The following is a 13,430-nucleotide window of genomic DNA, read 5'->3' on the forward strand; positions in this document are numbered from 1 at the left end:
GTGTTTGTGGTCCCAGAGAAAAAGCTCCCCTTTATGAAATGAAAATTGCCTTACAGTTGTTCGTCAACAGCAAGTATTTCATTCTGAGCAAGCATTTTTTCCTGACAGACATGCATGTGTCCAACAGGCCAGTATTTCTGAGGAATTACTTTACATCAATAAAGACTGAAAAACAAACCACACAAACCTGTATCTGAATTCTGGAACCAGTACAGGCTACAACAAGCCAAAGCTTCAGCAGGACACGCTTGTCTAAAGCTTATTTTTCACCGTTTACTCATTCATATAACATGTTTTATAATCAATTAAAATATCTAAAAATAAAAAAAAAATCTTATCGACACAGCCCACACTACACTGAAACTGGGACAAGAGAAATTCAGGAGCCAAGAGTGGCTCAGAATGACCATCATCTCAGGGAAGGGAGTTCATTCATCTGAGTCCAGGTCACTGTCTCCTGCAATGGAGTGAAAGTCCTCACTGTCCTCCTCATCCTCAGACAGATGGACCTGACTTAACACACTTGGCCCAGAGCGCTGCTGCTCTTCCTCCTCCTCCTCTTCTGAGATCTCGTAGCCTCCAATGCTGCTGAAACTCGTGTCTCTTGTGTTGGACTTTGGGTCTGGCTCTTCATAGCTGCCATAACTAGAAGAAAGAAGAAAATAATTTTAAATGAGCTGCTGATACCAGCAATTCTGTATTTAACTGCTGTGAGAGTTGGCTTCAAGTCCTGTGAACACTAGGACTGTGCATTTCCATCCTGTCACTGGCCAGCTTTTTAAAACAGAAACTAAAGAAAAAACAGTTCTCCAATGAAACAATTCCAGTATCTTCACTCCACTCTGATACACTCCAGGCAGGAAAAACTGATTGCTCCAACAGCTTCTGACACCTTCAGTGCAGACAGAAAGTGCAGGAGTGTTTCCAGCCCATTCTCATCTTCTCTGCTGACTTCCTGCTGACTCCTTGCAAGGTCCTGGGCTGGAATGACCAGTGCCTGCCAGCCCAGCTACCTATCAGCTCTGATGCCTGTGATTTATGAGGCAAATGTCAATATTTGCACCAAGGAACTGAATTCCACAAATAGAAGAAGAACAGAGAATCAAATACTTGTACTCTACAGAATGCCCAAAGAAGGGAGAGTAGGTTGCTGTTCTCTCAAATGCAAAAAAAATAAAGTTGATATTGTTGTACTTTTAATTTTCTAAAAATTTAACACCTTCCAAAATACAGAATATGCATATTCGTATACTTCTGGACTTCAACGAAGCAGCTGAATTTCAAGTCAGGACATGCTTGTTCTTAGAGGGGAAAAAAAAGTATCTGCTAAATCACTTTTTAACTTCAAAGGCATCTTGTAGTTTGAGATAGCTTTTAGAAACCCTTATTTGTCCTGCCATCAAAACCCACTACGTATGTGCAAGAAATCATCTAACTTAAAATAAAAAAATGGGTGGGTTTTTCTTCTAATTTAACTGGTATTTTTATTAGTGAAAATCTAACAGCAACCCCAAATTTCTGTCAGTAAGAATAAATTGTAATTATGGTTGTAACAATAAGAACAGTCACAAGATAACTTTATGAAAAATATGAGATATTCTTCAGGTTTTTATGATGAAAATTTCAAAAATCTTTAAGAGAAGGGATTTTACCAGCTCTAATTACCTGATGTTGCTGTCCTCCATAACATGAGATGTCTCCCCACCATCTCCTTCATAGGACATCATGCTTTCTTCATTGTCCATGCCCATCCTTGTGTTCTCTTGAAGAACGTGAGGCTGTTTGGGTCTCACTGCATTGGGCTCCACATCTGAGTCACTGCCACTCTCACTCAGCTGGATAGCTGTGTAAGGAACCAAAGTTTGGTCAGGAACTGCCAGGTTTGTTCTGTCACTCACATACCCACTGTCTGTGGTTCAAGGCTGCAGTACTGACTGTAAGGAATGTTTGTAAAGTCCTGTCTCCACAAGGCAGCAGAAGAGGTGTCTGGGAGGTGACACCACCCACTGAGTGCCCAAATCTGTTATTACAAAGCAATGTCACTACCACCATTATCCAAAAGGCCTTATGTCTTGTCTACTCTGGAAAATTCCCCCTTCTTTCCTCCTAATAATTTGCAGAAGTCATTGGTAAATATGCTAAATTTGTATGTATGCTAAATACTATATACTATAAACTAAACACTATATCCTTTTCTGCATAAGTTTGTATTAAAATATAGAAAGAGTCTGAATAACCTCTGTACCTCTCTTCCTGTTTGTGATAACATTGTTTTAACATTAACATTTTACATTTAACATTCATAACCCTATTTCATATCAAATTAAATGTACTTTTACTAGACTACCCATTCCTGGCTCTGCATATCAAATCATACTCGCAGTGTTTTCAGAACCATTTGCAGTTTCACTTTATGAAATACAATCAACAAGATTTTGTCTTAACTCTGCTTTCATGTGTGTCTATATTTACAGCATTCCCATTCCTCTTTTGTTTTCAGTGTCATTTGTGTTCACCCAGTTTCCTCATCTTGCCCCTTTGGTCTCTTCTTTCTATTGCATTTTTTTGTGATGGAAGCATGAGATTAGTTGGGTTAATGAACAATCAGAAAAAGACACTTACATGAGAAAGGATTATCTCCCTCTTCATCACTCCCATCATCATCATCCTCTCCATCAGACATAAGCAAGTCTTCATAGAGGACACTGGCCTGGGGCTGCTGGGCTGATCCTTCTTCTTCATCAGCAAGGTCACCATCTGCATCTTCAACCTCCTGGGTCACACAAACAGGGATGCTGAAGATGCAGCAGCATGCTGCCATTTCTATCAGAGATTTCCCACTCTGTCCACTCTGAAGCATTCCCTCATTTCCCAGTGCTACCTTTCCCAAACTGCATTTCAGAGCCTGTCTCAGGGCAACAGGCACAACAGACAGCCCTGCGAGTCAGCACCTACACTGTGGCTGGGACTTCTGTAAATGTACTCACTGGGGCTGGAGTCTTAGGCTTGCCATCATCATCCTCATCAAATCCTTCAATATCCACATCAGAGTCTTCCTCGCCCAGCCTACCTCGCCCCTGGCGCATCTGGATGGGAACAAAGAGCAGTGACACTGAGGAGGGCACTGCTGGACATCACCTGGGGGTGTGAGGGACAGGGACACCTGGGCCACAGAGGTGGGTGTGGGAATACAGGAAGGGAAAGACAGAAAGGAAAATATTTGTGTATCACTCTCAGAGCAAGGATTCTTCTTCTCTTCATTGCAAGATCAGAGAGCACAGTCTCCACACACTTCTGCCTGGTGTGCTCATCCTTGAATTGGGAATCTCCAGCCTTACAGACCAGAGTTCCTTGTTCAACTAGTTATTTCTGGAAAATAGCACTAGGTTGTAACAAAAGTGCTTATTTTCATAAGATATTTTAAAAGCATACAGCATTTCCCCCAAATCTTTTTCTGTCCTTCTCTTCCTGTTCTTCCCACAGTCCCCATGAGTTCAAGATAAAGAGGACATGCAAGATTCTGTCCCAAGGACTATAAATTTCTACAGAAAGCTTGAAGACTTCCAAATCTAGAAGGCATTCACAAAGCTACAGATGGCTACAATACTACACAGAGCTATTCATAACCAATCTCTGTTTGCCTGCATTGTTCAGAATAGCTCTCACCAATCTTTCTGGTACCACCTTCAGTCTTATGGCTCCTCCTCATCTTCTTCATCCTCCTGGCAATTTATTTTCATGGTCCTATTACTGCATATCCTTCTGCTATTCCCTCTGCTTCAACATTTATTGTTTTGTTTAATACAGAATAAAAACTAAGGAAAAATATTCTGTGGTTACTGTAACAAGTTCATTTCTAGTTATTTAATGCCTTTAACCTGTCTGCTTTTCCTTTTACAACTATATCTACAGTGGCAACCATATGTTCCAAGCTCCTAATTGTCACTGGATGCAACCATAATAATCTAATTATGATCTTGTGAATCTGTAGAATATCCTTCACCATTTGCTTATTCAGAATTAACAAGGGATTGCATATTAACCCTCTGTAGCATGAGTCACCAGGTTTCTACTTCCAGAAGCAGTGAAGCAAACAAATACCTGGCCTTAGGCAGATTCTTTTGCAGCTCTTGATTCTCTATTCTTTGTTTTGCAGTGTTTCAATTCCCAGTGCTCTTTATTTTTTTTTTTTTACTTTTGCCTCAGAGCAGTCAAAATTAAGAAAATATCATAACTTTTGGAAGAGATTTCCTTCTCTGCTTGGAAAACCTGATCTTGGTCACCTGTTTCCTACAAAGTCATTGCCTCCTTTTAGTAATTTGCTCATACAAGACAACTCCCCAACCAGATGAGAAAATGGAGGATTCTGACCTGAGTTCCTCGCTTCCCTGTGGTAGTGATGGGAGTGTCCATAGCAGACAAATTGCTTTCATCTTGATAGAATGAAGCACCATGGGACACACTGAGGGAAGTGCTGGTATCATACAAATCTGGTGGCTAAAGTATAGGTGGAAACAGGAGACAGAACATTCTCAGGCACTGAACTGAGACTGGAACATTATCTTGAGAGGCAAGACTGGGATTTCAGGACTAAATGCATCTTTTTGGCATGGTGTTCATACTACTACACACTGTTTAGTCAAAATGAGCTAATTATTCTTAAAGAACAAATGGGGTAAATGCAGTGGCTCAAAACCTCAGCTTTGAAGTTTGCCAAATAACAGATTTTAAAATAAAAGTCAGTAGTTCTATACAGAGCTATTCTAGAAAGGCCAAAATCACAAATGGGCTCCAAAAGGATTCAATAAATTTATAGAGAATAAACCTCTCTGCAGCTCATAAATACAATGGTCCAGGTCCAACACAAGTTTAAGGTGCCTGAACAACCAATTCCCAGCAGCAGAGAGGGTTTGCTGTAGAAATTATCACTGCATGTTTGCATCCACCTACTTCTGTTCCCTGCCAGAGACAGGAGACTTGATTACATCAACCTTGGGTCTGACTCAGCATGGCCCTTTTCATTTACTTCCTTGTAATGGGAATGCTGTTGCAGCCCCAAATGCTCCAATCAGAACTGGGAAAAGTCTAGCACATATGAAACAGCAAAGCTTCAGCTTCCAATCAATCCTATATAAGTCATTGTCTCAACTCCTAAAGCTGACACAGGCCAGATTGACCTCTGAAGAGTTAATGAGGATTAGGATTTTAATAAAGTTCCCTTACAATACACACTTCATAGATCATGACAATACTGAAAGTCTTAAGAACAACAGCAATAATTCTTAAATTAGGCAAAACAGGCTTCCTAAGAATTTAAACAGACATGTAAAGCACAGACAGCTCTCAACTGTATTTGCTTTTTATATCCTGGAGGCCAACCTCTGAAGACCCATATGGGGAGATAAATGTTGGCTGTCACAACTGCATTTAAAAAAGGGAACTCAAGCCAAGCAATTCCCCCAGACCTGCTATCTGTGGCAAGTTTGGGAGTGTGGGAAGTGGGACTGTACCTCCAGCCAAGAAGCAGAGGGGAAGAGTAGCCTTCAGGTGACAAGTTCAAGGCAGAAACTCAGAGAGCTCTTTCCTTTTAGCAAGGACAGTTCCCTGCTCAGGCCTCCTTTCCTCTCTTTTGATCACCAGCTTGGAATAAAATCAGACCAAGTAACATTGCTCTTGGGAAGGAAACCATCAGATAAGAAAATATCATTTTTGTCCTTCACTCTGATGCATTGGGATCACCACTGATGGCATTTAATTCTTGAAATGTCAACAAATAGTTTCAATAACTCATCTCCAAAGACTCTCCTGCAGACCAACACTTCCTACTGGCAGGAAGGTCTTTTCCATGATACTCAGTTTCAGCATTCTCAGCCAGTTGAATTTGATCATAATTTCTAGCAAATACTTTCTACCTTCCTAAAATGCTACATTTTGGGTATTTTTGTGGGGAGAGATGGACGGGAGGGCGTTAAATATTGCCCCAAACCCACCTGTGTCCTGCTATCCTGGCTCAGCCATACAGTCTTTGTATACTTCCTGCCTAAACAATTTTTAAAGTAGTTTTTCTCTTAAAAATAATCTTTATAAGATCTTAAATTGTTCCTGAACTTCAGGCCTTCCTTTTCTGCTCTGACTTTGCTAAAATTAAATGCAACTTTCCAGACATAATTACATCAGACTTGCACAGAACTGAAAAATTATTGGCCTACAACTGGGCTGAACAACTGCAAAGAAAGTTTTGCTTTGTCTTCCTATACCTCAACATCTGCATTTTATCATTCAATTATCGACACAGAGATCTTTCCCAAGGCCTGTGAACTTTTTCAAATAAACAAAAGGCACATCTCAGACACTAGGGTGACATCCCCTGCTTTCCTAGGCAAATTCCAAAGTTAATTTTAGTTTTCATGAATTAACTTGTCATTCCTGGTGGAAGTTTTTAACTGATGTTTTTAAAAACATCAAACAACCCAAAATAAGAATTGTTTTTTTAAAAGTCTAAGTAGCTTATAAATCTTTGCCAAACTGTAAACACTGAAAAGAAGCCCAGCATGAACTTGCTCTGTAACACATAGAAAATACCTGAGACACATAATTGTCTGCTATAAAATAATGATAAAGGTTAAAAGCATTATTTTTCACTAGAACTGGAATAAGAGATGTAAAGAATCCCAGCAATGAGGGTAGAGTGGGACTTTGCTGACCTTATTAGAGAGTTCCTTTACCCACAGCAATGAGCCTTTCCAACAATGCCACTACCAAACAGCTCCCTGGATTCCTCTCAGCACTACATCCATCTTTTGTCCTCGTGTTCTCCTTACCTGTCCACTGCTTGACTTCTGAGGGTTTCTAAATGTTACACTTGCACAGTCCTTGACCTTCCAACCCACACTCAGCTGTACCTGACTGTACACAGCTCATCTGTAGTGACGAGTTTTACAACTTGCTTGGGAAATGTCTCTCTGTCTTAGGTACCTCACTCTCTGAAGCATCAGAACTGCTTCTTACATTTATTCTTAAAGCGCAAGTGTTAGCACACCATCCAACAACATACTCTACTAAAAGACAAACTGCAGACAGATGGAGAACACGAAACAAAGAGGAAAATTGGGATCAAAAAGGAAGTGAAAGCCTTGCTTGGTCACTTGCCTGTGGAGTGTAGGGACCAGGGGTCATAGGATCAAGACTCTCCAGATCTGCCTCCTCCAGTGCTGCTTCCTTAGCAGTAGAGATGTCTCTCTCAAGTTGAGTCAGGTGCTCATCATACTAAGAACAAAAAAGCTTGCTAAGGTTGCAGAACAGAAAATTCAAACTGTAAATATTCCACTAAAGCTGTCCACATACCTCAGCTAAAGTTTGGTAACAGATGTTTACAATCTCCTGGGCTGTTTTTGTGTACTGGCTGTCTGACCCTGTAATAAGAAACAAATCTCTTTATACATTCTGATGTTTTTCCAATTCCAGCTGCCAAGACAGCAAGACAGGTTTTGGTTACACAGACCCCTAAATCCTAACTCCTTCTGAGTAAGAAGAGCTCACATTCAGCTAAAATAGCACAACCAGTTTGTTCCAGCATTAAAAGTGTGATTTAGGACACAGGAAGGTTGTACCCTGTCTGTCTCAAGGAACTTGCCAGAAACAAAACACTGGATCAGAGACATGTACTGAGCAAGCAGAACATCCTCCCCAAATGTAACTGCCCCATTCTGCACCAGAAGGTAATAAAGCTCCAGTGACAGGAAAACCAGCACTGCTTAAGCATTTCTTTTCTCAAGAAAGGAAAACAATCATCAGGTTTATGAATCACAGCCTCAGGCTTCAACACACTTTGGCAGTACAGGTGCCCAGATGAATTAATTTAAGTACAAAAGGCAGCTGAAGCCTCATTTCCACCACCTACCATTGTACTTAATGCTGTTGGCAAGGATGAGGTTAACATCATCCAGGAAAGTCTCCCTGTTCTGGTATTTGTGTTTGGAGATATTCTGGAAGAGAATTGTCACCCAGTGAGTGATCAAGTCCAAACACCCCTCAAGAGACTGCTCAGCCCAAGCTACTCACCTTGCGGATGGTCTCCAGATCCATCGGATTAGCAATCACCTTGTAATAATCAGGAACAAACTTCTTGTTAACTGGATGGTGAAACGGCCAAGACTGAAACAAAACAAAAAAAGAAGAAAACAGACAGGTTTAGAAAGCTTCTGTGTAGAATTTTCTACAGTTTGAGCTACAAATTTCATAAAACAAGTCTGCAGAATTGATTAACACTCCTAATGTATTTAAGGTATTTATAACAAGACCTCTTGAATCCAATCATTTAGGTTCAGGAGGGACACAGAGAAAAGATCTACCAGCTGGATTTTTAACTAGGCCTGTTGATATCTATTTGACAGTAGGAACATATAATACAAATTGATAATTTTACAGAAGACTTTTCTATTCAATAGCACTGTTTTCTCCACAACAAGATGAGCACGTTTTGCATATCACACACAGTCACTCAAGATACATACATCTGGAACTGCCATCATCTTTTGAGTCACAATGTTATCCAAAATGAAGGAAAAGGCCACTTGATCATCATCATCCAGGAGAGGATTAATTGCTTTTTCTAATCGAGCCAGTTTATCTTCCTTCTGCAAAAGAAGTAGGGAAATTCAGTGGCTGACCCTAAACTAATAGCTGAACTATCATGATACTCTGTCCCAGAGACTCCCATGCACCTTTTTATGAAAACACTTGAAACTAACAGGGGATAATAGTCAAGATATAAGCCTATAGATAAGGTAACTAGAATAAGAAACAAGCATTTTTTCAGAAAGGGCTCCCATGGGAGCTGTTTAAAATGGTAAAAATTCAAATACGTTCTGGGGTAGGAGGAAGAACTCCTTTAATTTTCTACTACTCTCCCTAAACCCCTGTGTTTTGCCTATGCACATCCTCTATTCTCAAAGTCTTCAACCACCCCTGATCATCCCTTCCCCTCCATTCTGACCACAACACATTCACAGAACTTGCCTCTTTTAGCTTTTCATCACACAGGTCGAGCATGGACTGGGATATCTGTGTTAGTGAGTGTTTTGGCCCTGCAAACACACACAGCAAGTGCAGCTTGATTAAAAAGGCCATGTCACAATATGATTTATCTTTACTCCTAAGGCATCACTGATAATATTTCTGGCACAGTTAGGAGAATATGCTCAAGTATATTTTCAATACACACAGTTATTCAAGTTCAGCATGCATTTTATATGAGAAAGTATTATTTGTAGTAAATAATATTTCTGGCATACATTCTAGTAAAGTCTGGAAATCCTTTGGAAAGCAGCTGTGCCTGTGGCAGACAGGCTTCCAAGCCCTCCACCTCTGCCAAATATTTACAGTATAAATCATGAAATTTCTGTTTCCTTCACTAAGTCCAGTCAGTGAAGCAAAACTGCTAAGGAAGGCAAGATGGGCATTTGAGGAATATTCAAAAACCCACAGCTTTGGATAATTTCAGGATTCCTCAGACATGGAAACAAGCAACAGTACTATGAAAAAGATGGATCTTACTTATTAGGATAAATCAGGGATTTAACTGTCAAAATAATAAAGGAAGCAGCAAAGACACAAACTCAGTGATGTCACACTCAATGCTGCACAGCCTAGACAGACTCAGTACAGCTAGGAGGTTTTTCTGTCAAATTAGTATATTTTGGACAAAGACATTTCTATCAGCAGTCAGAATAAAGCCAATGAATCAGCACCTTTCTCCAGCAGATACATGCTCTACCACAGAATCTATGCTTTTATTTTAAACTAGCTTTCTTTCATTTTTTTAAAACTAGTTTCCTGACTGTCCCAAATGGGGAAGAGTTTATTGCAACTGAGAATAAAATATATAAAATCATGACAGCAAACTCTACTCAAAGCTGCATGCTCCAAGGCACTGGCTTCAATGGGTGTGAACTATTTTTATTTGCATTGAAAGATTCATTCAATAAAGCATAATAATGTAATCTAACTCAAAGCTGCATGCTCCAAGGCACTGGCTTCAATGGGTGTGAACTATTCCTATTTGCATTGAAAGATTCATTCAATAAAGCATAATAATGTAATCTACTGAAAACAATATTTACTTAGCTATGAAGGAGGTAGGCAGCACTTGAAACATGCAGAAGTCTTCAGTCATTGAGTCACCCCAAGACACAGACCCATAACTGAACTTCAATTACCACATCACAGTCATCATTTAGTTGTTGCTACATGCTGTAATTCACTTCTTCTTATTTATTAATTAGTTCTTATTTTATTAATTAGTTATTAACATTAATACAATCTTTCCGGTATATCTGTAAAAATACATGTTCACTACTGCCATGTGGAAGTGAATTTGCTCTGCTTTTATGTTGCTTTTGTTGACTCTAAATGTTCCACAGCTCATCCATGCACAGTGTATTAGCAGAAGCAGGATTTCCCTGTGTTTTTACCATTGTATGTGGCACTGTTCTTCACAATGAGCTCCAGGTGCTCCCTGAACTCCTCCCGGGATGGGTACTGCCTCTTACGGACGTTTTCACGCAGGGTCTGCAAATCCATGGGCCGAGTAATGATCTTATAATAATCTTTGACAACTTTTGGATTTACAGGAGTGTGGAAGGGGTATGTCTGAGGAGGAAAAGAAACAAATGGTTATTATCACAGTAATAGCACAGCTATTCTCAGTTTAACTTCCACAGTTAAACAGGCACTAATGTATAAAACCTTTACGCAAACAGTTCCTTAACTGCACCAGGGAAAACAGAACAAGCTCAACCCCACGATGGCAAACACTTTCTTCCACGCAGTATTTTCTAATACCAATGTAAGAAGGAAAATCTCACTGAGAATTTGTGGTATTTTCAATTGCAGCACAGAAGTTGAGAAACTGAACTTTTAAATTCTCATTTCAACTCAAATATTCCATTTAATCTTTTTATTTTGCAAGTTTCTGGCAAAGTCTGGTCAGAAAAGAGTGAAGAACAGATCTTCTCCAGTGCCACATATATAAAAGCATTTCACACTGCTACATTTCATTCATCTTATTATTCCCACCAGTGCGGGTTTTGTTCCAAAAAAAATTTAAAAATATCACATATGAGCTTTTAACATGTACCTATACAAAACCAGCCAAATTCTGGTGTCTACAACACATACCCTACTTCAACCATATTGCTTGAGATGCAGGATTTAGGTGTCATAGCTCAAACTTACATTGGGAAGATCCCTGATGTCATTGATGATGCCCTCCAAGATGGATGAGAGTGTCACCATGGGATCTGTTCTCCGCCGGTGGATGGATTTATGGGGACGCTGAAAAATCAAAGGCAGAAAAATTAAGGCAGTTCCAAGCTGCAAAGCATTTACTCACAGAAATCCTAGACAATTTAGCTTATTAATTTTCTGGGCAGGCACAAGGAGGTTGCATAGGAGCAGTTAAGGGCCTGGCCAGCTGGACAAACAGAAATGGAGGTGCTGCAATCAGCTCAGTAACATTTCACTCACGTTGAGATAATCACAGTGCACCGTTGTCCCTACACGACGCTTCTTCTTCGGAGGAAGCTGCTGCTTAGGGAACTTCAGGACCAGGGATTTCCTGCGGACCTCATCAGCACTAGGCACAAACAAAAAAAGCACAATACTTCCTCCAGCCCTCATGTGATAGACCATTTGTCCCCCAGTACTGGCTTTGGTTCCATCTTCTATAATACCAAATGCTCAATCAAAATACTGTAATATGTTTATGTAAAGCCCTGTCACTTTATTCCCATGACTAATATACATATGAGTATATATTCTGCATTAAGCTCTATGTTGTTTATTCTTATTATTCCCACCAGTATCTCTGCTTTTTCCCTTACCTCTCAATCAGTTGTTTTCCCAGGACAATTTTCGTTCCTTCAACTTTGATGAGTTCTTCATTGTCATTGTGAATGACTGTCTTTTCCAGCTCTTCCTCCTGCTCCTCTGTCATTGCAACAGGATTAGAAGGTGGGGCATTTGTTTGGTAGTAAAGAGGGCAGAACTTATTAGTCCTCATGTGCCCGATTGCACCACATGCTCCACATTTTAGCTGCAAAAATAGAAGGTGATGGATCAGAATTCACATATGGGCTCCTAGTTTCGAGGCAAAGCATCATTAAAATCCCCCAGTGAGTTCTTTAGTACATCAGTAGAACAGAAAATTTCTCCAGTAGCCAGAACCTGTATGGAATGCTTACTTTCAAGTCTGGACGCTCTTTCATTTTCTTGGGCTTCTTTTCTGGAGGGCCTTTGAGTTTCTCTTTCTCTTGGTTCCGCTTTAGCCTCCGTAGCTGTTCCTGGATCCTGCGCCGCTCCTTCCGCATCTCCTCACGGTGCTGCTCATCAAACAGAGCAAACTTCCGTCTGGGTGGGGGAAAAAAACCACAGAAATTTTCCAGCCTAGCTCATGATTTGCCAGGTACTCTTCTGCCAGCTCAATCACTGCATGAAGTTTGTGACACCCTCCAAATGGACGGCCATTAAATCTCTTTCTCTCCACAATTACTGCGCCGGGCTTCTACGCTCAATTCTACATTTCTTCGTGCTGTCAGTGGAATGAAATAAGCCTGCAGGCAAAGTTAAGGGACAGGAGAAGGAGACCAGGAAGGCCTTACATGAACTCCTCGTCCTTGGTGGTCCGTATGCGGCAGTAGGCGTCGATGACCGCGGGTTTCCGCACCGTCTCACACCTCACGTACTCCTTGCCGTCCTCGTCCCTGAACGTGCGGTAGATCTTCAGGCGCCGGCCCGTGGCAGAGGAATTCAGGCTGGTCACAGAGGCAGTGTCATCATCCTTGTGAGAGTTTGCTGAGGCTGCTGAAGCTGTTGTCACAAGAAAATGCTTTATTTGCTCTAGTTTTTTTCCACATTGTAGAAATACCCATTGTTTAAATACAGCAGATAGTTTTGGCTTAAAAGCTTCCAAGACATACACTCAGGAAAACCTAACAGAAGTCTTTCCCTTGCTTGTTCATGTTCTCTTATCATGACATGAAATCCAGCTGAAACAAAGATACCTAATTATCCACATAGATTGTAAAGCCAGAAGGAACAGCAACAGTCAACAAGGAGCCACAGGTGCCACCAGCAATGCAATTGCATCTGGCCCTGCAGATGGATTAGTTACAATGCTTTTCATCATAGGTATGGTTATCTGGCAGAAACTCAGGGTCAAGAATTATCCAGTTTTCCAAGGAGTGTTCCAACCAGTGAGCACAGAATCTTTCCAGCACCATTCATAATTCAGGTTGAGAGGTTTTGTACAAACTAACACTGGATATCTTCTCATGAGGTAATAATCATCAAAAATCTTCCACATTTGCCTTATAAATTATTCCAGTAACTATTTATTAGTGATTTATTCCCAATTTGGGAATAGATAGGAA

At 40.5% G+C, this 13,430-nt stretch overlaps 1 protein-coding gene across 4 annotated transcripts in view; it reads right to left on the bottom strand.

Annotated features, from left to right (window-relative positions):
• Positions 1-3: 3 nt before the first annotated feature.
• Positions 4-13,430, bottom strand: part of TAF1 (TATA-box binding protein associated factor 1) — a 29,287-nt gene continuing 15,860 nt past the window's right edge. For 2 of the 4 annotated variants that reach the window (XM_036401997.2, XM_036401995.2), the window contains exons 24-40: positions 12,660-12,867; positions 12,243-12,408; positions 11,883-12,094; positions 11,527-11,635; positions 11,236-11,334; positions 10,473-10,650; positions 9,019-9,086; positions 8,514-8,636; positions 8,062-8,154; positions 7,901-7,985; positions 7,345-7,412; positions 7,150-7,266; positions 4,372-4,497; positions 2,988-3,086; positions 2,623-2,773; positions 1,666-1,843; positions 4-645 (exon numbers count right to left, since the gene is read on the bottom strand). In XM_036401997.2, coding sequence (XP_036257890.1) covers positions 429-645; positions 1,666-1,843; positions 2,623-2,773; positions 2,988-3,086; positions 4,372-4,497; positions 7,150-7,266; positions 7,345-7,412; positions 7,901-7,985; positions 8,062-8,154; positions 8,514-8,636; positions 9,019-9,086; positions 10,473-10,650; positions 11,236-11,334; positions 11,527-11,635; positions 11,883-12,094; positions 12,243-12,408; positions 12,660-12,867 — 2,297 coding nt within the window. In that variant the 3' untranslated portion in view covers positions 4-428. The remainder of the gene's footprint in view (positions 646-1,665; positions 1,844-2,622; positions 2,774-2,987; positions 3,087-4,371; positions 4,498-7,149; positions 7,267-7,344; positions 7,413-7,900; positions 7,986-8,061; positions 8,155-8,513; positions 8,637-9,018; positions 9,087-10,472; positions 10,651-11,235; positions 11,335-11,526; positions 11,636-11,882; positions 12,095-12,242; positions 12,409-12,659; positions 12,868-13,430) is intronic. The other 2 variants (XM_036401999.2, XM_036401996.2) reach the window with 1 other exon arrangement.

Source organism: Molothrus ater, chromosome 14, assembly GCF_012460135.2.
Source record: "Molothrus ater isolate BHLD 08-10-18 breed brown headed cowbird chromosome 14, BPBGC_Mater_1.1, whole genome shotgun sequence".
Taxonomy (NCBI): domain Eukaryota; kingdom Metazoa; phylum Chordata; class Aves; order Passeriformes; family Icteridae; genus Molothrus; species Molothrus ater.